Source organism: Panthera uncia, assembly GCF_023721935.1.
Source record: "Panthera uncia isolate 11264 chromosome B3 unlocalized genomic scaffold, Puncia_PCG_1.0 HiC_scaffold_1, whole genome shotgun sequence".
In the NCBI taxonomy this organism is placed as follows: domain Eukaryota; kingdom Metazoa; phylum Chordata; class Mammalia; order Carnivora; family Felidae; genus Panthera; species Panthera uncia.
The window spans coordinates 12888543-12914301 of record NW_026057582.1 but is presented as its reverse complement, the minus strand read 5'-3'; the positions used below and the strand labels follow the sequence as shown (position 1 = coordinate 12914301).

Below are 25759 nucleotides of genomic sequence, written 5' to 3'. Positions count from 1 at the left end.
GAGCTGGAATGGTTCCCACAGAAGATAGTTAAGTCCCTTGTACAAATGTATCGAGCCTCACTGTCACTAATATGGGCTGCCTGAAGATTTTAAGGTAACCTGACTTTCTGAAAATCAAATCTTTTTAATGTATCCGAGGAGCCCGATATCGAAAGAACCTTGGCGGTAAAACCTTTTTTTTTTTCCCCATGAAGAACCCTAATGTGATGACAACACCAAACACATCTCTTCTATTATGGACTTGTATTTATTTTAAAAAATGTCTTATTTGTATTGACACTTTTAGAAGCCAGAAATAAAGTCACACCTAAGCTGAGCTGGATTTCAGAGGGGAAATCAACTCCCTGAGGGGTATATTTACTATAAGCAGTAAAGGCTCAGATCATTCAAATGCATCGGATCACCATATACGTGAGCATCTCCCAGAATGCAGTGCCTGGAATGCTGATTCTACAGGGTGGGAAAAATGATGAAATTAGCTCAGGAAATTAGCTCGAACTTTTTTTAAACTGCAGGACTTCTCAGAGCCTTTAATACGCTAATGTGAACTGTCAGTCCCTAAGAGGGAGATGCAGTATTTCCCAAAAATATTTGCCCAGAGAGAATCAGAAGTCTCGGAAACATCCTCTGAAAGATGTGAAACTTCACTCCTGCCTTAAAAGGATACCACCTAAAGTATGAGTCCTACACCCAGGGAACCGCTTAGTCTCCTTTAAATTTTGGTAGGTGTAGGTTAAGTTTTATGGCATCTGTTTAGCTTATTTTAGGAAAATTCATGATTAGGACTGCTTTCCTATGTAGCAATAATGGTTGAACTGGAAAAAAAATTTCCAGATTCAACTGGTTCCCTCTACCTAAAATTCACAGACGACCCACACTGGGGAGGCTGAGTGCCTCACACTTCCAATCAGGCCACTGGGGCTGCTGACCACTCCACTGCATGCCCTTACTAGGGCATCTTTCCCACACTGCCTCCTTCTGTGGTCCCTCCCAGAGAAGTGCTGCCTCCTCATTGCTTAAGCCCAAGCTGCAGCGGAATGCATTAGAATCTTGGGAGAGATGGGAACTGGGGGGGGGGGGGGGGGGGGGGGAGTGGGCAAGCACGTGGCAGCTTTGCGTCCATGTCATCTCAGCATTCCCAGCGGTCGACAACGACAACACACGTTCCGTGGTGGAGGGAAGCGTGATTCTGGAGACCCTCAGAGAGGTTAATAGATTGGTAAGCTACTTACTAACTGAAAAAAGGGAGGGGAAACCATGAAAGTATACTTCTGGAGAGTTGCCTTGGAACAACAAACCAAATCAAAAATTAAAACCAAGAAACAAAACATTTGAAAAATCAAAATTAAGGCTAAAAAAGCAAATAGAGTTCTAATAACCTTCCAACTGTTAAGTCTGGCTGTGTCGAATTAGATTTCAACTCAAGAGTGACACATGTTTTTCCACTAACAATGTTTTTTTTTTTTTTAAACCAAAGAAAGGCCAACTGGGCATTCCCCTCTACATTGAAATGTTCACCCAGCACATGAAAGCTGACCGATTCATGTAATGTGTTTTGTTTCCAGGGCAGGAAATTCCAAAGGGAAGGGAAAAATAATCAGACAAGCACTTTTCAGATCTTTCCACCACTAACCCTAATCATGATTCCAATACTTTGTAGACCTCGGCTAGTTTTTGCTCCTATGAAGTCAAAGGATTGGGGAGAGACATTCGTAGAACTTGGGGCCTTGGCTATCCCTCCTAACGAAAGGAGCTGGGATTCAAATTCATTACAGTTTTAATCAAGAAATTTTACATTTATCAGTAATGTGTGATATGTTTTCCCCTTCTCTAAGGAAATGTTGTATCTATGGGGGAGAAAGATTCTTGGGCACATCGGTCTTGGTGTAAAACACCTGGTTACTGGCTAGGCACTCTCTAAGGATGGGAAGATGGCTCGGGGTTTCACAAAGAATAAACAGTTGAGTCCTACGTGGAATACAGCACATTCAGCAGAAAGCCCAGTGGGGGGCTCATCGCCCTAAAAATTCACTAATTCATCTGATATCTAGTGCTTCACTGAAGAGTCAGGACTTCAACCTTATAAAGTCTAAAGGAACACAGGGATCCTCGGGATGGTGTTGACAGAGGTGGGTTTGCCGTATAACAGGAGAGGACGGGCCAGTGGGAATGTATCATGCTATTCTAGAATGGTAAGATCCCATTTTAAGACCAAAAAAACTGGGCAACAGTCAATGTGAAAAAAACAGCTTTTCTGGAAAAAACTGAAGGTGGCAATTGCCTGGAGGCATTGTATTAAGAGACAATGTCTATTTTAAGAAGTGGGTTAAAAACAACATAAGCAGTTTATAAACATTATCTTCATCTTGCGTTTCATAAAGCTGGGATTGCCACGAAAGCAAAGTTGAGCACACTTACTACACAGATAAGTAGAGCCAGAGTGTTTCCTGGTTTGGATGATTTTATTTTAGATGATAGCCTCATTTCTGCCCCGGCTTTGTGCGTGTGTGAATTTAACACAGCAGCTTTACCATCCAAACGATGAGCACATTAGAGGAAGCAGTTCTCTCTGACAGCGCCTCCCCTCAGGGGCTTTTGTTCTGCATATAACTGAGCATCTGGGACAAAGATGAGCCCTTCTAAATTATGGATACAGAGATTAAATTTTCTGGCAGTGCTTTGGGCAAAGTGGATGTTAAATAAATAAGTGAAAGGAAGCAAGGCTGTACCTCCTGGGGGGAGACCCACAGTTGGGTCCCATCTAAGGACCTTACCGACCAGGGTTTCATTTTAGTACAGGAATCTCTCTCTCTCTTTTTAATGGACAGGTCCCCAAACACTGTAAAAGAGACTTTCAAATTTCTGTATTATTTAAAAGCAAGATCAGATTAAAATACCATCCAATTTCCCTACATGGTTTCATGGGTTTTCACCCAAACCCTACATTTTCCTTCCTAGCCAATGGAAAACAATTTATACCGTTGCTTCCCAAGATGTGGTGACCCACTGGCTTTGGAATCCCAAGTGGGTATTCTGTAAATCCAGGTGCCTGGGCTCCAGCTCAGGCCTACTGAGTCCTAAGCTATAGGGATGGGGTTCAGGGGATCTGTGGTTCTTCAAGCTCTTCGTGTGCTTTTGATGGACAGTAAGTAAAGTTTGAGAACCACAAACTTAAAGGGCATACGACCATTATCTTTAGGATATCACCTTGATCACTGTATGCTTGTCGAATTAATTTCTAAATAGAAAATCAGAAATACACATAAATAAGTTATTGGCAAAATGTTCTAATTTGCCTTTTTTAAAAATAGCGTTTTTATGCATTAACATTAACTCCAGGAAAGCATACAAGTAACCAAGGACAGGACGTAATTGTCTACAAAAGCTTCTGTTTATTCTGCTCAAAACAGGTTTCCTTTCCTTTTCAAAGAGGAGGTTGGAACTTGGGCACCAATGTCTCTTTCTGCCCCAAACAGCTCTTGGATTTTTTAAATTAGCAAGATTTTCCCCTCAGATAAATTTGATGGGAGTTTCCTATTCAGCTTATCAGTTAGGAAGATTATCAGAAAATGAAACACCAGGCAAATGAAGCAGGTCTAACAAGAAAGGAAAAACCATAAAGCATGTTTACACAGAGAGGGCTCCTGGCGGGGACCTGGGTCATTGAATGAATGAGCTGCAGGGGGCCACACAAAGGTGTCAGGTTTGGGAGGAGAATGAAGATGAGGAGATACAAACAGGTGGAGAGGAGATTCAGTTCTTGAAAGAGAAGAGGAGGAGGAGGAGGAATCTGACACTAAAAAAGTGAAAGAGAAAAAAAAAGGATAAAGGCAAAAAAAGCTTTAGAAACACAAAGGAAAAAATAAACTAGCTTTTCATATACTCACATAAGCTGCAAAGAAAATGAGGTCATGTAATAGACAATCATTCCTGTACTGGACAATAGCATACAAGTGCTTTTCGAAGAAAACAAATTTGTTGTTTTTTTTCCCCACTGGTTATTTAATTGTTCTGCAACAACACCACAGAATAAAAATAACTCAGATTTACCTGGGCACAGACTCAGCAGCATGATCCAATGACCATCTCTAACCTACAATATCCAGAACATTCTAGAGGAAACCGCTTTTCATTTGGAAAGGTGCAGTAGACCTTGGTTATTCCTGGACTTGTTTTTTAGGAGAAGCCCTTATATAAAGTTTACCTGAAAGGTCAGGTTTTCCTAGGTAGAGATACTGAGGTATGATGATATGTCTTAGTCCCAGCATCATGACAACAGAGTGCTAAGCTTTCTAAGTTGGTCTGTGGTTCGGTGCACAGGCTGGGGCACTTTGAAAAGGAAGCTGTTATTGTCGCCTTCAGGTCTCACAGCTGGAGACATACACAAGTAAGAGGGAGACCACCTTTCCCAGACACAATGGACCGAACTTTCAAGTTAAAAGAATGACTTTGCTTTGGACAGGTGTCCAGTGATATCTACCAATGATTAAAGATAAATCTCCTTACTCCACATCCTGTTTTGAAGGCAAAGGAAGAAAAAAAAATTTTTTTTTCATCCTCTATTTAAGGAACTACCAACTTATTCCTAAGAAAAGACAATGATTCATAGCTTCAACGTTAAGACTGTCACTCTATTTGATTCCTCTTTTTCCATGGCTGGGACCTATCAGAGGTGGGGGAAGGGGGACCAGAGGTGACACTGAAAGGGAAAACATGTTGTTTAGGGGGGTTTTTCAATTTGTCACATCCATTTAATGAACCCAATGCCCACTTTCTTAGCCACAGTGGACTTGGCCAATCCAAAGCTTCCAGACAAGAGTTCCCCTGATGTTATTCCATAGATGTTCATGTGGACAATTTCGGAGGTAAAAAACCATACCTAGTTAATTAACCACTTCCAATATCAATAATGCTGAGCCTGCACCTTATAATGACCCAGATGTATAATAATAGCATTGGACTTACATTTTTTAAGAGTTCTTATCTATTTGACGTGTACACTGAAATTTTAGGACACAAAATATGATGTCTGAGATGTGCCTTAAAATACTCTATAAGATCCAAGTGTGGGACAGGAGAGGTGGATGCAAAAGGAATACTAATTGCTGAAAGCTGGTGGTAGGTACGTGGGGATTCATTATATTAGTATCTCTATTTTGGGTATGTTTGAAGATCTTCCACAATAGAAAAAAAATTTTTTAAAAGGAGATACGTTTTTGTTCTGCAACACCCAAACAAGTAACCCAAGAGGGCCTATCTGCACGCTGGCTGACTGAGAACGGACGGGGTCATGGCGGTGGAAGTTCGCCATGGCTCTGGCCGCATCGTTGCCGATGCCAACGCTGTGGCTTTGCTAGTGTCACATGCCTGTGCCCTTTAAATGAGGAAGTTGGGGAAAGAAGAGAAGAGCAGGTGTTGCATGGACCAATGCTGTTAGCAAGATGTCACCTGCAGGGCTGGGTTCTCTCAGACACTTTGTTTTGATTCAGGAGCATTTCTACCTCGGGTAAGTTCCTTTTCTCTTTTTCTCTAAGCCCAGTTGCTTTCCGAAATGAGCAGAGCTGCAGTGGATACTCAAAATTAGCCAGCCTCCTCCCTCACGTGCACTGAAGACTGTGGCAAAGGGAAGGAGGAAGATGGCCGAGATCCCCGCCGGACGGGTTAAGTCCAGAGTGCGAAGTGTGTGCGCCATGGAATGCTACGTTGTTGTAAAGAATGTGGACATTCTGTACGGATGGATACGGAGGGGTCTTTAGGACATGCCGTGAAGTGAACTGAGCCAGGGACTGAACAGCACATATACACTGTATTCCGCTATTTGTCGTGTGGGGGGACATGGGAATGATATCTCTGAATATTTGAATGCAAACACACTGGAAGGGCAAACCAAAAAGTCAATAAAAATGGTTGCCTTTACGGAAAAACAAGACGGGGGTGCGGGGACGGGAGTAAAAACTTCTCTAGGGCACCTTCCGAATCAAAACCTAAAATCTGTGTGTTGTTCACAAGTTAGGCCATCCACACAGGTGTATGAATGAGAATGGGTTGGCCCTCTGACTGCTCCCCCACCCCCCAAGCTGAACTACAGAAAACTGGGCTCTAGTAACCAAGATGGAGGCACACTTTCCATTTTTAGGCGAGCCTCCCTAAATTTCGTCTCTTTGCTTTCAACTGTCATTTCAGAATGTACTACCCTCATTTACAACCAGGGGGCAACTGGCAAGGCCTCCTGAGGTGGCCTTCCATTCTTCTGATTCCCTGGCCTCCTGGGTAAGTAATTGGTGCTGTGTAAACCAAGAGTGTGGGGCTCTGGGGGCAGGGCTGGGGAATGAAGTCTTGTAGGGATTCCTGCAAGAATCATCTTGCAGGGATACTACAACAACAACAGTAAAATGGTCAGTGGCCAGGCCTGGGAGGCTGTGCTTCTCTCCTGCTGGGGGCGGGGCACCTGTGCAAGCAATCCAGACTCTAACCCCCTGGGACCCCCGGAGTGAGTGACGGAGCAGATGCATGAGCCCCTGCCTGTGCCACAGACACACCCCTCCTGGACGCTATGGCACCTGAGAAGGCTCAAACCTGAAGAGGGAGATTCTTGAGGTCTCTAGGGAGAATGCCCCACGGGGCAAAGGGGAGACCAAATGACAGCAGGGTCTCTCTTATTTTCTGCCACTCTCTGTATTTAATGCGATGTGGCATTCGAGCCTTGGGACTTCAGGGGAAATTAAGGTCCAGGCCAGCTGGAAGGAGAGGGGGTCTGCATTCAGTAGGACTGTCCTCCCAGGGTGGTGAGGAGGGGTGACGGGGGAGGAAGCCCTGGGCAGCCGCAGCAGCTGTTCTGAATCAGCCAAATTGCTGCAGGTGCGGCCGTGAGCTTCCCCTCCTCCCACCGTGTCCCAGCCTCACCTTGCAGCGGCCAGTCTGGACAGCCTTTCCAGCAACGAGGGCTTACACAGTGTCTCTAGGAGCACTTCTGTGCTACTCAAAGCCAGAGGCCCCCCTCCAAGGACTGCTGGTCAAGGGGAGGGAGGCGGTCAGGCCACTGCAGGGTCGGGGAGGGGGAGTTTCTCTGTGGCTTGGTCGTCTGCATTTTGAGCACAGGCTGCCAGTGTTAAACCGCATTGATTTGCAATTCATGCTGCACCCAATACCCAACACTCCTTTGACCTAGGAACCCTGGGGCCCTGGGGGCAGACTTCTGAAGACTGCAAATTTGGTAAAAGGGAGCCTAGCACGGGAATGCTGTTTGCAGGCAGCTGTTAGCATGGGCATGGGCCTGGGCGGGTAGCACATCTGGCTCCGAGAGGTGGTATTTCTTCCATCCTGCCAGGGGCCGGATCTTCCAGGAGATGGCTGTGCACACCTCAGGGCTGCTCCCTGGCTTTCTCTGGAAAGGCTTGGTCAGGAGAAGGACTGGGAGGCTCCTTCCATGAAGCCAGCCCATAAAAGAGCAGGCATACCCAGACGGGGATTAAAGCCTTACACAGACTGCCTCTGCGGGGCAGGGGGAGAGGAAGCAGAGCCGGCTTTCCAATGATGCTGTGAAATGGTCTCTGAGGCTCAAAGCAGAGGGAATTTCTTTACATCCTCCAAACTGCCCCTGGATGGTTGGTGTAACTGTTAGCATTACTTGTTTGGAGGTTTGGAAATGACAGAGGCATATTTGTTCCTCCTTACCCGGCAGATGTGGAAGCACAAATGACGAGGTGTACTTATTTGCTCAGAGGCAGTGAGTGCAGCAGGCCTTCACGTGGGGACAGGGGCATCAGAAGCTCGGAACCCACCTGCGTCCCTAAAGGGCCTTTTGGCCCAGGGTGGGGGTGGGGAGGATGTTCCTATGTGCAACTGATTAAAAATCAAAACCGATTTCAGCAAGGTCTGAAACCTAAAGAGAGAGAGAGAGAGAGGCAGACAGAAAAGCAGAGGGGAAGCTTCACGGGGATGGGAACGATCTAATTTTAGTTTTGAATTTTGGGCTCTGAGAACAAGGGGAAAAATAGAAAAGATTTCAAAGAGCTCTGCCGGGCAGGCACTATCGCAACCCCCACTGTGAACACACACTTGAGGAGACGCTGGAGAAAATGCGCCTCGATTGAGTTTAACCTAGTTGCGTGAGGAGCGTTTCCAAGCCCAGTCCCTGGCAGTCTCCACCCCACGCCACTCGGGGCCAGGCCCCACGTTCTCGTGGACACCGTTTCGTCCCCTCTGGTCTGTTATTCTCACCTGTCTCGGGATCGCTGAAGTCTGGCAAAGTAATTGTGTTAAGCTGTCGTCTGTCAGCAATGGTTCTATCTAAGAGGCTGCTCCCACGTCCAGAATCACTGCAAAACACAGCTGCAGAGGTCAGTCATTTGAAGGGGGGCAGGGGAAAGACACAGACTTAACCACCACTGACCCTGAAGTGCAGTAACACCCCTTTTGTGCGTTTTCGATGCTCTTTAACACTCTCTCCGTTGACGACTAGGCATCCCGCTTGCGGCAAGGCCTGGGCTGGGATTACTTTCCATGTTCACTGTCACAAACACACGTAAACCACACCCACAGACCCTTGCTAATTTTCGCCCTTTTTGTGTCATTATAAGATACAAGAAAGAAACCTTGAAGGCAGGTTCTCGAACCACCTTAGAATGGGGAACCCACTGGATTGGCATTCTGTGTTGAATGTCTTGCACCTCATCAAGCCCGTAAACACACACCGTCCTCGAACTGCTTTACTAATCAACGGTCTACACCTAAGCCCTCACTGCCCAGGGAAGTCACCTGCCTGGGGCATTTCTAGAAGACTCTGAACCCTAGGCCCCTCTCCAGACCAAATCCATCAGCATTTCTGGGGCAGTCAACATTTTTCCAAGCTCCCCAGATGGCTCTGATGTGTAGCTAGATCTGAGAACCCCGGCCCCTGCTTTTCCTTTCCAAGGGCAACCACAGCCATGGCCTGGTTTGTGTCCCTACTTAACAGAGGAAGGAAAGGGGCTGTGAGGTCACACAGGCCAGCTGCACCACCCCTCCCTCCCCACCTTGCTCCCACAGAACGGGCTTGGCACCATTGGTTGGCAAGTCGCTTGGGAGACCACATCAGGCCCGGGTGGAATGAAACACAGGTAGGGGACCGGAGCTCATACAGACTCTTGTTTTCTTTCGTTCTAAGAAGCTTGTAAGCAAAAACAGTTACATTCTTCCTTTTTTCCTCTATCATGAGATTCCATCAAAGAAGCTCCAAAAAGCAGCCCATCTATCTCTTGAGGTTTGAGTCTATCTATAATGCTTTTCTTTGCATCTATTTTGTTTTGTCAATCTGGGGGCTCTAGGAGTGGTATTTTGTTGTTGTTGTTAAGAAGTTCAAATTCTATAATAAAGGGACACGATTTCCTTCCTGCGTGCAGCTGTTGCTAAAAGTGATACAAACAAGATTTGGTATGAAACTTAATATGGTTCTCAGGCTGCAATTTCCGCGTCCAGTGATGTAGTTAGAGAAATCCACAGGAAACAGATGGAAACTTGCCTCAGTACAGACTATTTGTCAGCCTATACTTATTACATCATTGGATACGCGTTTTTTGGAAACCGCTCTATTCATTATTTCTGCAATTGAGAAATAATAAATGTCTCTGAGCAGAAGACAGCACAAAAGTACATGCAAATGTGCATTGATCACATTACCGACTGAACAGTTCCAACATTGGTCTGTTCATGTATATATTTTTAATATAAATATGACAAAGATATTATAAAGAGTTGTCTGAATATTGCAATGGCTCCTCACTTAGGAGCTTTCCAGAAGATGTTATCTCAACATATAGTGATTTTTTTTTTTTTTCAATCTCCTGGGGGATTCCAGGCCACACAATAAGGTGTTGGCATTGCAAAGGAAGGATTCGCCTGGCATTTTGGTGGACCCAATCTGAGGAAATGGATCAGAAGTGTTTGTTTTGGCCCTAACCCTCCGGGCTTCCCATCTTACCAAGTTTCAGAGCCCAAGGTTGGCTGTCACATGTGCTGCTGGGTCCTGGAAGCCAGCCAGGGGGTGGGGGGGGGGGGGGGGTCGTCTGGCTTCTTACCTTCTATCTGTCCCTAACAAGTAGGTCACTTGGGGTCTACTTTCCCTGTCAGATGAAGATAAGGGTTGTCTTCCTACATACAGCTTTGCAAGGCTGAACTGAGGTCATGTGGTCACAGTGTTCAGAAGATTTGTAACTTTTGGGTATACTCCGTGCATCGTTATCAATATACATACCCATACATGCAGCTGAGGTTAATATGGCTGGCTAATTTCTGAGGACCACTTATTCCTTGCATTCTGGTGCAATGATAAGGGTGGGAAAGCTGATTTAAGGGCCTCCTGCTCTCAATGTTAGAAACCGCAACCAAAACCCAAATTGTGACTTGTGAGCCATACCCACTGGTAATGACACAGGATCGACTTCCCCTCCACCAGCCCATAGTTACAACCCATAGTGCATGTTCCATAGTTCCTTTTGAAAACAGTATATAAGCAACAATTCACTCTTCAAAATGGAGATGGTTTTGTTTCCACCCTGAATGCTGGGACTGAGAATTTGGCTGGTTGCTTTAAGCAATGGTTAGTTCTATCTTTAGAGGGTACGGAGTCTTAACCCATCAAGATTTGCCTTTGCGATGACATCTGGAATGTGGAGGAAGGGGCAAAGGGAGGCCCTGGCCAACCCTTGAGTTTTTTTGACTTTCTCTGGCCAGTGTCTCTTACAAAAGACTTCCTCTCTCCCTCTGGGGCCTGCTTGGGCCCCTCCCATGGACCACCCTCTGCCACCTTACTACCCAGTTAGTAGAGCCCGGTGCTTTAGGCTGCCAGGAGCACCTCTCAAGGAGGCAAGCAGGAAGGGAAGCAAAACCATTCCTGGTCAGTGGTGCTAGGAGACAGTTTAGGGAGAGGACAGTGGCAGGAGCCCCAGATCCATGGTACGTAAGCTACAGATCTCCATGTAGGCAGATGCACAGGTGTGGGTAACTTCTGTTCCCTGCTCAGACTGAACATTTAGAGTGCACTGTAGTGATGGTTAAAGTTATACCAGAGATTGGAAGCTTCTCTTGGAAATCCTCTCTACCTTCCGTGGTACGCAGAGGTGGCCAGACGCAAGAGGCAAGCTGGCAGCGGGCTAGGAGTCAGAGCCCGGGAGTTCTTGTTGCCACCCAGCCTCTCGCCAGCTTCTGAACTAGCACGTGGCACACATAAGTGCCGGGTGTAAGAGAGGGGCCTGGGACAGGACACCAGAGAGGGGCAGGTGGGAGAGGAGATGTCTGGTGTCCTCCAGGCCTCTTACAACTGGGTAATAGGAATCAAGGTAAGCTCCCAATATCCCTGACCCTCAATTCTCATCAGTAAAATGGGTATGAGAGAACATGACATTTGCCCGTTTCATGGGGCTGCTCTGAAGATGAAATGAGAGCCCGCTTTGTAAACAGAAAAGCTTCACCAAAATGCTGGTGACAATTAGCAGGGAAGGGGGTTCCAATTCCTAAATGAAGTTAGAGTAAAGAAAGTGTCTTTTCTTTTAGATAAAAACGTTAAGTGCTGTTTGTTAGTAAGGACTAGGACTGAGGAAGAAAACATTTTCTTCCAATTACATGGCTATATGATGGAGATGGTCCCAGTGGTAGTGGCAAGAGGGAGAAAGAAGGGGTTAACAATAAAAAAATAAAAACAGGGGCACCTGGGTGGCTCAGTCTGTTAAGCGTCCAGCTCTTGATTTCGGCTCAGGCCATGATCTCAAGGTTCGTGAGATCGAGCCCTGCATCGGTCTCTGTGCTGACAGCACATGGCCTGCTTGGGATTCTCTGTCTCCCTCTCTCTCTCTGCCTTCCCCCGCCCCGCCCATATGTACCCTCTCTCATGCAAGCACCCTCTCTCTGCCCCTCCCCAGCTCGTGCTCTGTCTCTCTCAAAACAAAGTAAACATTGAACAAAATTTTTTTTTAATAAAATAAAAATAAAGGAAAAGAAGTTGGTTGCTGACTCAGGTTGATGGAGGAAGCTTTGGTGTTAGACCGGGGCTTGAATCATAGCTCTACTGCTTGTCTGATTGGGAAAATGGAGGCAAATTATTCAGACTTGTTTATTTTCTATAAAGCGGAGAGAACAGTAGTGATTCTGCAGGGCTAACGTGCGGACTGAAGGCAAGGCACAAGTGGATGGCCCAGCACAGCCATGGCCCAGGGAAGGGTCATTCAGTTCGAGGAGGCTGCTGGGGCCTTCTGGGGGGTGGGGTGCTCTGCTCACAAGCCACACTGTTCCCAGTGGCAGAGTCAAAATGTGCAAGAACCAAAGGGGCTTGCTACTTTACTGGGAGAGAGGAGACGAAACAGGAAACGGGTTTCTCTCCTAAATGCACATAAAACCACACACCCAGCGAATAAACCCAGGCTCCTGAGATGACACACACCTTGCCACATGTACACTGGGGAGAACGCCTCCCCCCTGTGCTGCTCACAGCAAGAGATGCATTCTCAGACTGCGGGTGGAGCGCTCTTTGCAAGCTGTCTGAGGCTCAGTTCAGCCACTAGCTCGGTGTGATTTTCCTTTGAGCAAAAATAAAGACGGAGCGAGTTGCAGAGAATACGAAAGCCACGTTGAGTCTCCGTGTGGCCCACTACTGCTCATACCATCCTCTGTGCCTCACCGCCTCCCGGGCTCTGGTGGCCTGTGTCAGCCCCGGGATGGAGCTGGGAGGGGGTGGGGGACAGCGGGAAACCCTGGCAGGTTGAGCACACTCAGAAATAAGGGCGCCTTGAGTCAGGAAGTCAGTATGGACCTTCTCTCGGTACAAAGCAGCCACTTCCCAAGATGCTTTCTGCTGTTTTCATTTTCGGTTTTTTTTTTTTTTTTTTTTTAAAGCAGGGATGCTTCTCGTGCATTGGTTCATGCAATTCTACCCTCTTCTGAAACCCTGTGTGACCTGATCATAGACTCAAGGCTCTTGGACCCAGAGCTGCCCTTATCTGGAGAACTAGGAAGTATGTGATCCCTCGTCAAGACACAGCCCTCTCCTCTTTATGCTTTATTCTATTGCCAGGGTCAAGTCTTGCCTGACCACACTGGGGAGGATGTCTAAATTTGCGCAATGGTAAGGCCTACAGGAGAAACATTTATTTATATCCCAAAGAAAATAAATAAAGTTAAAAAAACAATCAGGAAGCTCCTTAATAAGGGGCTGCTCGATTGCCACCCGTCCCCCCTCCCTCAAGGCTCTCTGAGTAGCAGGAGCGAGAGCTCCGCCAACTGATGGGTCCTCCTCCACCCCCACCCCCCACACCCCACCCAGACTCTGCGTCTGGAGCCAGGGTCCCTCCCTGCTCCGGCCCCGAAAGATCCTTCAGGAAACGGAGGAAGTATGGACACACAGCCCAGGCATTTGGTTAAGTATTTTTAAAAAGCTTTCCAATTCTGCTATTTTTTTCTCCTCACATTCAATATTCTTGGTTGCTAAGTGGGAGGAAATGTGGGGAGGTGGGAGAGGTGTGGAGAACGGAGGGAAAATTGGCAATGTGAAGGCTGATGGGTGTATTTTCTCATTTCTAAAGGGGGTACAGGCAAAGGAATGCTCCAGCACGGAAGCAACCAGCTTGGGGAGCGTCTCCTGTTAGCTGGGCTTGTGGCAAAGACTCTACCCCAAATCCTGCTGCTTCTGGTAAGCCAGGAGCGGGGGGCTTTTCGGGAACATAAGATGGGCATTTTCTATTTCTGCTGACAGACTCAGAAAAGGAGAATTAATTAAAATGATCTTTATTTTCAGAACATATCCGCAAAAGGGAAGAGGCCAGTTTCACGATTATCTTTTCACCGAGAGGAAGATGGGGCATGAGCAGTCATGTGCCACCGGCTATGTGAAGGGGACTCCTGTCTAATTGTTGCGACTCCAGCGATGCAAGGGTCGCCTGGCCGCCCGCTGGGCGTGGAACTGGACGGCAGGCTGGCTGTTCAGGGTGAGCTTCCTCACGTCCAGCTGCACTGCCCCCAGGCCTGTGGTCACAAGTCTGTCGAATGTCAGGTCACAAACATCCATCCCCTAAGAGGGCCCTGATTTTGAATATAGTTTTTTAACTGCGGAAACTTTTGTAAAACAAAATCCCACACGGAACCCCACCTGTACTCTGTGCCCTCCTTAGCGCCCATCCCACCAGCGCTCTAGGCCAGTGGCCTATTGCCTCCTGGGGGACTGTGCTGGGCTAGTGACACATTTATGACACATTTACGATGTGAGTTGAACATATTTAGGCTCCTGACTTTTAAGAGCCTAGTGTGGGCTGTCCGTACATCTTGCTATGAGCTTGAAAAATGTTCCGAGTGTGTCTGAGCAGTTGTCTGAGTTCACTTGAATTATTAGGTCCCTTTTCATTAAATGACATCCTTCATAAGGCAGGACACACACCGGGAAAAACTGTTCAAGACTTGAAAAAGGGCACAACAGGTTACTGGGTGTCTTACAGCGGTGAGCTGGGGGTTGACTAGTGAACCTTCCACAGGTTATCTGCCTCTGCGGGCAGATGAGATACGACTGATTTCTACCCTGCAAAAAAGATGACCCCCAACCATATATTTCATTGTTCTATAGGATCCTGTCTTTGCATGTCCCTGCAAGTTCATTTTAGCATATCTATCTTTTGCAAATTCATTTTAGTGTCATTTTTTGAATTCTTCTCTGAACCAGTCTTGACAACATCTTACTGGTTCCCTTGTTAATGAGGTAAATAAAATCTCGATAGGTCCTTGTTTTGTATTTGAACCATGATTTGAACTGTTTGAAAATCATGCTTTATCCTGCCAATAGTGATACAGTGATTTCTACTCTCTTTAGAAGGACGCGGCCTATTGTCTACGGAGGCCTTTTAGATATTACCATAGGAGCCCCATCTGGAGTATACAGTTGACGAGTCTATCCACAAATTACCCGAAAGATGGTAAGACTTGTCAAAGAAGTTAACTGAATGGCTGGTTGAGAGGAATCAGATAGAGGTCGCCCATGAACCGGGCCCTAGAGGGGCATCGCGGCAGCAGCCGCAAAAGAAACCCACGGTGTGGGGGCCTCATCGGCCACTGGAAGAAAATCCCCTGGATTCCACACACTGGAAGAATGGAGTGTGTGCGGCTCCATTGCTACCATCCGCTAAATGCCCATCGGCGGCGGCACTGTGGGGCGGGGACCCATGCAAACACCACACAAAGCAGGCGCTGCTGGCCTCTTACCTGGGGTTGGTTAGGTTGTAGCAGGATTTCCATATCTGCAACATGTGCTTACAGGTGAGGAGCGCCTCGTCCGGGCCCCGGCACAGTGACTCCACCTTCACTTTGGAAAACAGTAGTCTACGGCGGGGAGACAAAGGGAGAAAACAACACGGCTCAAGCCAGAGTCACCACCGGAAACCAAACACCGTGGCCTGGCCTAGACCCGGATGCTATGGTGCTCATCCCAGAAAGGGGTGTCCAAAGGCTTGGTCCAGGGGAAGCCGTGGTGCAGACCAAGGATTCCAGAACTCCCAGCTCAATATATGGCTTTGTATACTGAAGGCAGATGCAGGCACACCAAACAGGACCATCTGTGATCAGGTTAAAAGCATCAGAGTGGTTGGGGCACCTGGGTGGCTCAGTCGGTTGAGCATCCGACTTCGGCTTATGTCATGATCTTGCGGTTCACAAATTTGAGCCCCGCGTCAGGCTCTGTGCTGACAGCTCAGAGCCTGGAGACTGCTAAGGATTCTGGGTCTCCCTCTCTCTTTCTCTCTCTCTCTCTCTCTCTCTCCCTGCCCCCTCCCCCACTCATACTCTCTCTGTTTCTCTCTCCAAACTAAATAAACATTAAAAAAATTTTTAAAAAAAGCATCAAGGTGGCTAATTTTATTGAGAACACAAGGATTTTCTTAAGGCGACTTTTTAAAAAAGTTTATTTATTTATTTTGAGAGAGGGAAGGAGAGGCAGCAAGAAAGGGAGAGAGAGAATCCCAGGCAGGCTCCTCACTGACAGCACAGAGCCTGATGAGGAATTCAACCACAAACTGTGGGATCATGACCTGAGCTGAAATCAAGAGTCAGATGCTTAACCGACTGAGCCACCCAGGTGTCTCAAGAGCGATTTTCAAACCAAGCTGTTTATTAAGAGCTTTTTAAAACAAAACCAATTCATTTGCAAAGCTTCAAAAATTCATTAAAAGGGAATCTTAATTTATTTACAAAATTACACAAGAGGTGTGACTCAGTTGATACAAGCGTCTACAAATAACCTTCCACAATGATCCTCATCATGTGATGGTGAATAAATCTCGTAAGCTTCGCAGAGCCTGAACTGCAGGCACATAAAGAAGGGGGCATCTGGCTCATGCCCTGTCCTCGGATCTTCTCAGTCCTGCTATTTATGGGTTAGGATTTCACCAACTCACTTCGTAATCACCAACTATTTCTTCCCTATTTTTGTTACCACCAATGGCTTCACCCTCTGTCCAGACCTTCTGAGAGCTAAGCTTCGATCCTTCTCTCTCGGCCCCTCGGCTATCCCATTCCTAAATTCTACTTATGCCTTTCTGAAGACATTGGCTCCCCTGGGCCCAGAGCTCATCAGTACTATCCTTGCGAAGGCCCCAACATGAGCCCAGATACCGCCCTGGTGGTCTTCCGGTCCCCTGAGTTGCCCGGCTCTAAGAAACTGTAGATCTCTAAAAATCATTTTCATTCCCAGCTCAAGAAACTACAATGATTCCTTATTGTTTGTAATAATAAGTCAAAATTCCTTACTGAGTCCTCGAGAGTACCCTGCCCACCGGCCACTCCTGTGTCACCACCCACCCCATTCTGGGCCACACATCCCTCTGGACCCCTTTACTCCTACCAAAGGCCAGGTTTCTGTCCTAACTCTATGAATATATTTGCCGTGTCCTCAGTTTTCATCTGTATGGATGAATCTACTACTCTCCCCCATTCTTCCTGAATTCTAAACCCGGCTAAAACCCCACCTCAACAAACAAGACCACGTTTACGTCTCTGTCTTTTCTACTCCGTGTCACATCAGCTGCTGCTGGTTGTTAATGAAAATACAAAGAAGAGAGGGAGGTGCTCCTGTTTATTAAGGGTCTCCTCTGTGCCAGGCCCCGTGGTTGGCACTTCACAGACAATATCAAGGGCATCTTTGTAACAGCTCTTCCCAGCCCGGTGGTGTTTCTCTCCCTACAAGAAAAGAGCAGCGCCCCTCACTTCCGGAGTGCCTAGGATTGTGCTCAGAGGCCAGCGGGCCTTAAACCTGCATTTGCTCATTGACTGCTTTCTGTACAAATCACGGATTGTGAAATATGTGTCCAGTGATTTAAGGTAGATATGTAAGAGAATTCTTCCACCACAAATGACATAATGGCTTCATTTGGAGGCACTTTAGAAGAAAAAAGTCTCCTTTTCCTCAGTGGGAGATGGAATGAGGGTGGTCCGAATGCATTACTGCCCAGGTTCCAGAAGGGGTTAGTGTCACCCGCTCCCTCCAAATGGAACACAGGACGCCCAAGGGGGTGGGTGTTGGGTGGCTCTCAGAGCCTCCTGGAGCCTGGATCTGCAGACGCCTGGGATGACAGCGACGGGCCGGGTGATGACAGGGACGCAGTCCCTGATCTACAGGCAGGTGGGTATAAAGGGTGAGGCCAGACGTGAGAACAGGGATGGGCATCTGCTCAAAACATCTCAGGAAGGAGAGGTTCCCAGAGGCCTTTCCAGGACTGCCCACAAAGAATGACAGCCACTCAGGGCATCTCAAGGGGTTACTAAGGAGCCAGGTGCCGACTCCTGCCAATGTCTCCACTAGTCCAGAGAGTGGTGAGAGTTTCTTCCCACCGGAATCGGCCACCAAACATGGGTCAGCTGGGGATGTGTTACAGACGGAGGAGAAGCTGCCCAAGGGTCACCTAGCAGCATTTGGCAGAGACCTATTCAGAGGCCAGAGACCCCCTTGGGTCTGGTTGCCAAGCCATTTTGGCCAAGGAAGACCCCACCTAGGACCAGGGTGATGTTCTCTGAGAGGCACATCGAGCCCACCTGCCCCAGGGAGGGCCGCGAGATGGTGGGGAGGGTTTCGCCTCACACGCTGACGGTGTGGTTCCAATCGTCCACGATCGCTTTCACTGTACTCAAGGTACAAAACGCCGGAGCTTGTCTCCAAGCCTCAACTTGGGGGAACGGTTCCATGCAAAGCCTCTTGGCTGCAAAAAGAACTTCTAATTAACATGAAATAACAGCTTTCAAACACTTGACTCAGGATATGGAGTTGAAAAGGTGTGGGCTGGATTTAAGAGAACCAGACAGGAAGAACAATGGGGGAACGGCTGAGCACAGATGATGGGAAAGGCACCTGGAAGTGAGGCTGGGGGAACAGCATGAGAGAGAGACTGGCAGAAAGAAAGAGCTGGAAAACACGGGCAGGGGAGCAGAAGCAAAGCCTCGCAGCTGCTGTCAGGTATCTCCAATACGCTGGGCAGGACGCCCTGCCGAGCCAAACTCTGATATATTCCCTCGGATGGGCACGTAAAAGCAGGAGGCAGAGACACGGCCTCCAGGAGACTGCCCCTTCTCACCACTTCCCCAAACCTCAGCTTGTCTACAAGCAGAGAATAATGCCGAGCACAGGACAGGTGATGCTTGTCGGCATACTGGCCAAACCCTGCTCACACATTTCAAGACTGTCTGAAAACATCTGGCTGGCGGGAACGCGACATTAGCCCAGATAGGAAGGGAATGCAAACAATGATTAGCATGAGTGTGCTACAGGTGATATCCAAAGATATTACAGATTCCACCTACTGAGGAAACCCTGAGGACAAAACAGGAAGTCATGAGAAAGCCTGGGACAAACCAGCATTGAGCACATTCCAGCACACAGAACTACCAACCCGGCAGGGCGGGCAGAGGGGACTTCAGGCTGAGATAGTCTGCCGGTCACAGCAGCCAAGTCCGACCATGAGCTGAGGAAGGCATTTCTCTTCGTAAGAAGTTACGTGCTGGGAAAGTGGTCTATTCCTATGCCCTATGCCTGGCTCAAAGGTCATTGACCTAATTAAAACAATTTTGGTTCACACTCACTGAAACTTACAGAAAATGAATGAAGGATAGAAGAAGCTTGCCAATATACGACTCTGACTACATTCCTGATAGCCCAAATCTGGCGTCTCACACACTGTTGTTCCTGATCCGGCTCCTGCCCAGACGCTTGGCCTCGGTCTGCCCCCTGCCCGTCGTGTGCATCCCCCATTCTGGCCGTGATCAACTTCCTCCACGCCACTCTCCTTCATGACCCAGGCCCTTTGCACATGCTACTCCTTCTGTCTGCAATGCTTTTTCCATCCATTTCTGCTTTTTAAAGCATCTACTCATCTTTCAAGATTCGGGGCAAACAGCCACTCCCTCCTTCCCCCATTGCCCAGTGAAGCCGACCTTAAGGAACAGGAGCTAAAGGTCCCAAAGAGAAATGCAACTCCAGAGAAGACACGAGAGCTCAGCTGTGGGATAAGAGCCTACAAGCCAGGAAACTTCTGCTTTCAAGACAAGCGAAATAATAACAATAACAACAGCTTTACACAGTTAATTTAAATTTAACTATTTAATCACTGATTCTTACACTAACCCTGAAAGTCAGGTTGCGAGTTAAGTAACTTGCCCGGGTTCGCACTGCTGGTCACTGGTTGAATGGAAGCAGAAACCCGGATCCCTCGGACTCCAAAGCACTGAACAAGAAACGAAGGAGAGTGACTGAAAATGCTCTAATCACGCTCCTGACATTAACGAGGATAGACAGCATTTTCTAATCCATCGCCAAGTATTTAAAACCCTGTATAATGTGCAAAGACCTGTGTCGCTGTGTGGCATAGAAAGTGGTAAATATAATAAAATATAGTCCCTTGCCCTCAAAGAACATAAGTCCAATCAGAAGAAAAGATCTGGCCATGAATAGGAGGTAGGCTTCCTGGTTTAGGGACAGATTACGGCCCTGGAACTCGACTGCGGCCGCAGGAAGATGGGGGTTGGGCTGCTGGGGGATTGTTCCTGGGATACATCAGACGGGCTTCTTTACAAAATGATCACATTTGTCTGTGCTTCTTGTGACTTGCCTCCTTCACCCAAAAGTCCGGTGCATACAAAATTCGAGTCATTTGAAGGATTCAGTTAATCAAGGTTTTACTTTCCACTGCACCTAACAGAAATAACATTTTACCCTATTTTTGGAATTTTTTAAGACTCCCAAGATACCTCTTGAAATAACACCTGTGTTTGGCTTAGTGTAGAATTTAGAAAGAAGATATAAGCCCCCGTGAAGCTCAGGGGCACGTGGTACTGCGACTTTTCCTTGGGTACCTTAGGGAATGCATCAAAGTGGCATTTTATCGGGGCCAGGTTTAATGTCTAATGATCATCTTCAGGAAGACTTTCCTGACTCCCTGGAAACTGCCCCCAACCACCAGACCCTCCCAGTGGCTCATTCCAGTTTAACTTTATCCCCCACCCCCAGGAGTCCCAGACCTCAGACGCCCCTCCTTGAGTCCACTGTAGACGTTCACCCTCACGGCTCCCACCTACGCTCATGGTGTTGTATCTGCTGGCCTGGAAGTCCGCTCTCTCCAGTGCTCTTCCCACTCCCAGCTATGAAAATCCCCCTGTCTGACATCTTCCATGGCCCCCAGACTCAGGCAGAAATCTATTTCCTGCCTCCCCTTACACGTACAAAACGTTTTTTCTAATCTGTTAATTCATCCATATTTGTACAGCTGACCACCTATACATCAATGTACCTGATAATGAACTCAAATTTGTTCATCCTTTTGTCGGTCATTTTTTAAAAATGTTTTTATTTATTTTTTAAAATTTATTTGAGAGACAGAGACAGTGTGAGTGGGGGAGGGGCAGAGAGAGAATCCCAAGCAGGCTCCATGCCGCCAGCACAGAGCCCCATGAGGGGCTCGAACTCAATAAACCATGAGATCATGACCTGAGCCGAAACCAAAAGTCAGACGCTTAACCAACTGAACCACCCCAGCCTCTTGTCAGTCATTTTCAAAGTGCCTATTATGCCTGAGGCTACAAAGGGGAATAAGACGTGGAATGTTCCCTCACGGTCTAGCGTTACGCACACATGATATGTGAAGAACAGACATACGGACAAAGTTCTGTGGGAGCACAACCGGAAGAACATTCTGCCTGGGGCTCATGGAAGACCACAAAGAAGTGGGACCCTTGCGGGGGGCGTTGGGGAGGGCCTTCCAGGGAGGCGGATGGACAGCCTCTCGAGCACAGGCAGGGAGGTGTGAGCGTCCACAGTAAGCTAGGAGTGCTGTCTGGAATCCGGGCTATAAGGCTGGGGCCCGAGATAAAGGTGAAGGGGTAGGTATTTCAAATTTCTGGAATTTAATATGCCTCACAAAACTTTCTGGTGAAGAACTCTCCAAGAAAGTAAATGAGACAAGTTTAGAGAAATACTAAATTAATACTTCCCTCCGACCTTATTTGGCAGGATATAAAATGCACTCATTAAGTGCATCAAGGAGGAAACGTGCATATTAATATACAAAACCCGCACTAATGAGCCGATCTGTAAATGCTGTATTCAAGGCAGATGATTCAGAATGAGAATCACAGGAACCTTGAACATTCGGTATTTGGTGCTGGTCTGTGTTTGAATGCTCTTGGGCCCAGCATGCTCTTTGTTTATCTGCTGAATATAGGCAGGGATGCAAAAGAGCTGTGAAGAAAAGCACATGGTGTCTGCCCAAGTGGGGCAATGGCCATGGGGGCCTTGACTACCGCCCCCATCCCTCACTTCCAGGGAATCTGATCCGAGAGCTGACGTGGGGCTGGCTGCCAAACACCTGAAAGAAAGTAAGAATCTGTCACCAGGTAAAAGAAATAATGGGTCAGGAGGGGGTAGGAGGTGCAGGTATGTTGAAATTAAAGTTTAAACTGAGAAAACGGTTTGGCAGCCGCAGACCAGTAAGGTAAGAGATGTGCCAAAAGCATGTGGTGACGAGGGGAAGAAAGATGGAAATCTGAAGCCAGATGAGTCAGCTGGGAACGAGGTCTGAAAGGATAGAGAAAGCAGCCCGTTGCTGATCGGGCAGAGGTATGTCATCAGATAAATCTAACCAACCCCTCAGAGGGGAATGAAGGGTTTCTTCCAGGCTCCGATGTGGCTTTCAAGAAGGAAATCTAATTCACTTCATTGTCACCAACATTTCTGATCTGGTCTTGGAGCCTCTCCTGGCTGGGCTTCCAAAGTGGTCCAGTCCCAGAAGGTCTGAGCCTGGGCTGAGTCACTGTCACTGAAAATCAAGACCATGACGGGCCTGTGAGCTGCCTGGCCTGACGGTTCAACAGGGCCCCTTCACCACCAAGGGGGCCAATGATGTTGGGTTTACAGCAGTGAGGGCCCCAAAGCCATGCCCTCAAACTGTTCCCGAGGGTCCTCTGACAATAGCTGGAAGGGATGGGTGGTAAGAAACCAGTTCATGTGACTCTTCCCACTAGGCATCAAATAGTGCTTGGGGACTCACTAATGGTGAATGTTCAATAAAAGTCACCTGAATGAATGATCTATCTACTCAACTGTTACACGGGAAACACGCGATTTCTTTGACCATTTGGCTTACAGAATCGCTGTATTGACACACTGTTCATTGGCTTGTTAGAAAAAAAAAAGAGAGATTTTTCCAATTAATCCAAAACTGGAAAAGGCCTCCAGTGGTCCTGTAATGCTTTGCTACTCAGAGTGTGGTTTGGGTCAGGCAACCGTGGGAGCTTGTGAAGAATGCAGAACAGCCACCCACCCTAGACCCAGTGCATTACAGTCTTCACGGAACGCAACTTGCAGATGATTTGTGTGCGAATTGAAGTTCAAGGGCCCCCAGCCTGGTTCATAACTCTCCATCCAAACTTTCAATCAGCTGATCTTTTTAAAGACCTCCAAAGGAAGTGTTCCCGTAGCCCCTCCGTTTAGGAAAGCCCGCCTCTGTTTATTTCCCTCCAGTAAGAATTTTGGGAGTATTTTATTCTTGAATTCAGTGGGAATTCTGATCAACCACTCACATTAAGCTCACAAATGAAGCGGACCCCTACCCATGATCTTGAGCAGAATGCTTCTGTTCCTTCCGGAGGGCTTCCCAGGGCAGCTTCCTGAGGGCCGTGCTATAACCCCGCCCAGGTCCTCCCTGAGAGTCTCTCCAGCGAGGGTCAGCATATCAACCCTGGGGGCACATTCACATTGTCTCAAGGGCACAAGTGTCTCAAGGGCACCCCTTGAGTCTGCAGGGCACTGAGCATCACCCACTGCCATTGTGGGTCCTCTTGAGGGACAGAAAACTCCAATGTCTCCCACAACCAGGCAACTCAATAGGAGCTGGGCTCAAGATGTCAGGGAGCGTTTGGAGTCGTGCCTGCCTACCGGAGAGGTAATCAAATCCAAACATTTTTAAAATGTACGCTGACCTAACGGAACTCCGCTAGCAAATGTCAGCTCCCAGGCCGCCAGACAGAAACCCCTGGTTTACAAGCTTTTCAGGGGTCAAATCTGAGGAGCTGGCTTTCTTGACAAAACCCCAGAGCACAACACAACCACAGAAGGAGGGTGGGAAGACTGTGGGTCTTCTCATAAGTGTGTCTGGTCCAGGGATAAAGCCTGTCCAGGAGCTGGCCCCGGGTGGGTCCCTGGCAAACTTCTGTCCGGGAGTTTTTAACCCCTGAGCAAGTTCTAAAAACCTGACCACTTTTAAGGTTCCTGGGTGCTCAAGAAGAGGTCGCCTAACGCGCCGGCCCGTCAGGGAGGTCATTTCAGCATTTCCCCACACTGGCCTCGCTGTCACCCATGTTATCCCGGGCCCAGGCTCCCAGGTCTGCTGGTTCCTGGGAAAAGCGGCACCACTCTTGTTTAACAAACTCTGGTATCAGGAGCAGAAGCCTCACTCTCCAGAACTTAGCCGTCCCTCATCCCTGGCTGGGAGGCTGCTGGAAGGCACGGGAGCCGCGGGGCGTCCTGCCGTCTGTGAGGGCTCAGCTGCGCCTCTCGGTATCCTAATCCGGCCTCCTCTTTATGACAGGCAGGGACTCCTGTTAGATCCCCTATCAGTTACATTTCGCTTCTCATTTCAGTCAAAGTGTCAACAATCTGGAATACTCCCCCATCCTTCTAGCGGTATTTTTAGAACAAACAAACAACTGACATATTTAGCTAAAATAAATCACCTCAAGAAACCCCGGTTTGGCTCATTTTTTGCTCCCGCTCCGGTTCTTAATCTCAACTTAGACCAGTGACCAGGACCAGCAGCCAAACTGGAAATGACATGGCCAGGGTGAACTAAAAACACCCCTGGAACCACAGTGTCCGTGTTTCAAAGACCTCCTCCAGGGTGTGAGTTTGGCATTTTTTGGAAGGGAGCCATTTCACTTAGTGCTATCCACGAAGCACCAAAGAACCAACATGAGCGGTCAGGGCCACTTCCTGAGCGCTGTCTCACCGGGTGGTGGGGGGAGGCCGAGGGGGTACCGTGGATGTGGGAGCACCTGCCCTCTGCTTTGCCATAAGCAAGCCGGCAAGCAAGTGCCTTTGGCACAGTGGCCATCGAGGAAGTAACTGTGTGAACGGGAAATATCTGAAAGCAAGTCTTCCCATTAAACTCTCTGGCTAAAAGAAAATCATCTATTCTCGCTGAGCCACAAAGCCATCGGTCATTTCTAAAACGGGGGAGGGAGTGAACCAGAAGCAACTCTACTGACCTGCCACCTGCTCAGAGCCCGTCTCTCTGGAGGGTATCCCTGTCCTTATTTCGGACTTAGCTCCCATGGCCCTGATTTCCCTGTATTCCCGAGTCTGAAGCTGGGAGCTTAAGCACAGAAATGAGACACATGGGTCCATTTCAGTGGATGGTGGCAGATGTCAAAAGAATGGGAATCCTCTGTCACATGGACCTAGATGGGGAAGAGCCCAGGCCAGATGGGACAGAGACAAAGGAATCCATGAGGATCTGCAGTATAGGAATGGCACCCTCCACTCAAGGACAGGATGGGAACCAGAAAGGAAGGAACCTGGCAGGGGGCTGGGAAGCTGAACCAGCTCTTTGGGACCCGAGGTGGACAATGCACCCATCCCTCTGGGATTGGATGTGAAATGGGACCTAGTTTCTGCACCAGAAAACTGCTGCTGTGAATCCTGGCCTGTTTCACATGTCCCATGTTCTCGGTCTTTACGTCCTGTGTGTGCTCACTTAGCACATCATGAAGGGTTTTGTCTTGCTTGGCTTTGCTTCAGCGGTGCCAAGGAGACCAGAAGCAGGACCCTTGTCCGTGGGGGCTGGAGCTTTAGCAGGGGGCCCTGCTCTCCAATGGTGTGCGTGGCGGGGGCCACAGCCATGATCTTTGTTTCTTCTGAGGTGCTCGGGACACTCTAGAGTAATTCTTCACACGGCACTGTAAGCGGCACGAAGGCAGGGACGGTGCTTTCCTTGGCCGTGGCAGAAAGTGGGAGCTCTCTAACCGTTAACTAGGGGGGTGCTCAAAGAACAGATAATCGGATCATCTGTAGGTGGGTTATTGATCCCAACCAGCTGTTTCCAGCTGAGGATTCCCACAAGAATACTGACAGGATAAACGTGGAGACCGTCTTCTTTGCTCTCGGGACTTTTGTTGTGTTTTGTTTTTAAACAAATAGTAAATAGTAATCTTTCATGACCTTAAAATGCAAAAAGACCACTATGAATGCACTGACGTTCACCTGTATTTGGACTGTTGG

General features: G+C 48.0%; 1 protein-coding gene and 1 long non-coding RNA gene across 5 annotated transcripts in view; one reads left to right on the top strand and one right to left on the bottom strand.

The window, feature by feature from the left end:
- The window catches only part of TTC7B (tetratricopeptide repeat domain 7B), a 245419-nt gene that overhangs the window by 55219 nt on the left and 164441 nt on the right, over nt 1–25759 (bottom strand). For 3 of the 4 annotated variants that reach the window (XM_049612316.1, XM_049612317.1, XM_049612318.1), the window contains 2 exons: nt 15214–15330; nt 8221–8318 (listed from right to left, as the gene is read on the bottom strand). In XM_049612316.1, coding sequence (XP_049468273.1) covers nt 8221–8318; nt 15214–15330 — 215 coding nt within the window. Of the gene's footprint in view, nt 1–1232; nt 1284–3631; nt 3797–8220; nt 8319–15213; nt 15331–25759 lie in introns of all 4 variants that reach the window. The other variant, XM_049612319.1, reaches the window with a different exon arrangement.
- Nucleotides 12171–15354, top strand: LOC125909255 (uncharacterized). Its single transcript, XR_007453620.1, has 6 exons — nt 12171–13093; nt 13292–13384; nt 13551–13657; nt 13763–13952; nt 14825–14927; nt 15268–15354. It is a non-coding gene; the product is annotated as an uncharacterized LOC125909255 (long non-coding RNA).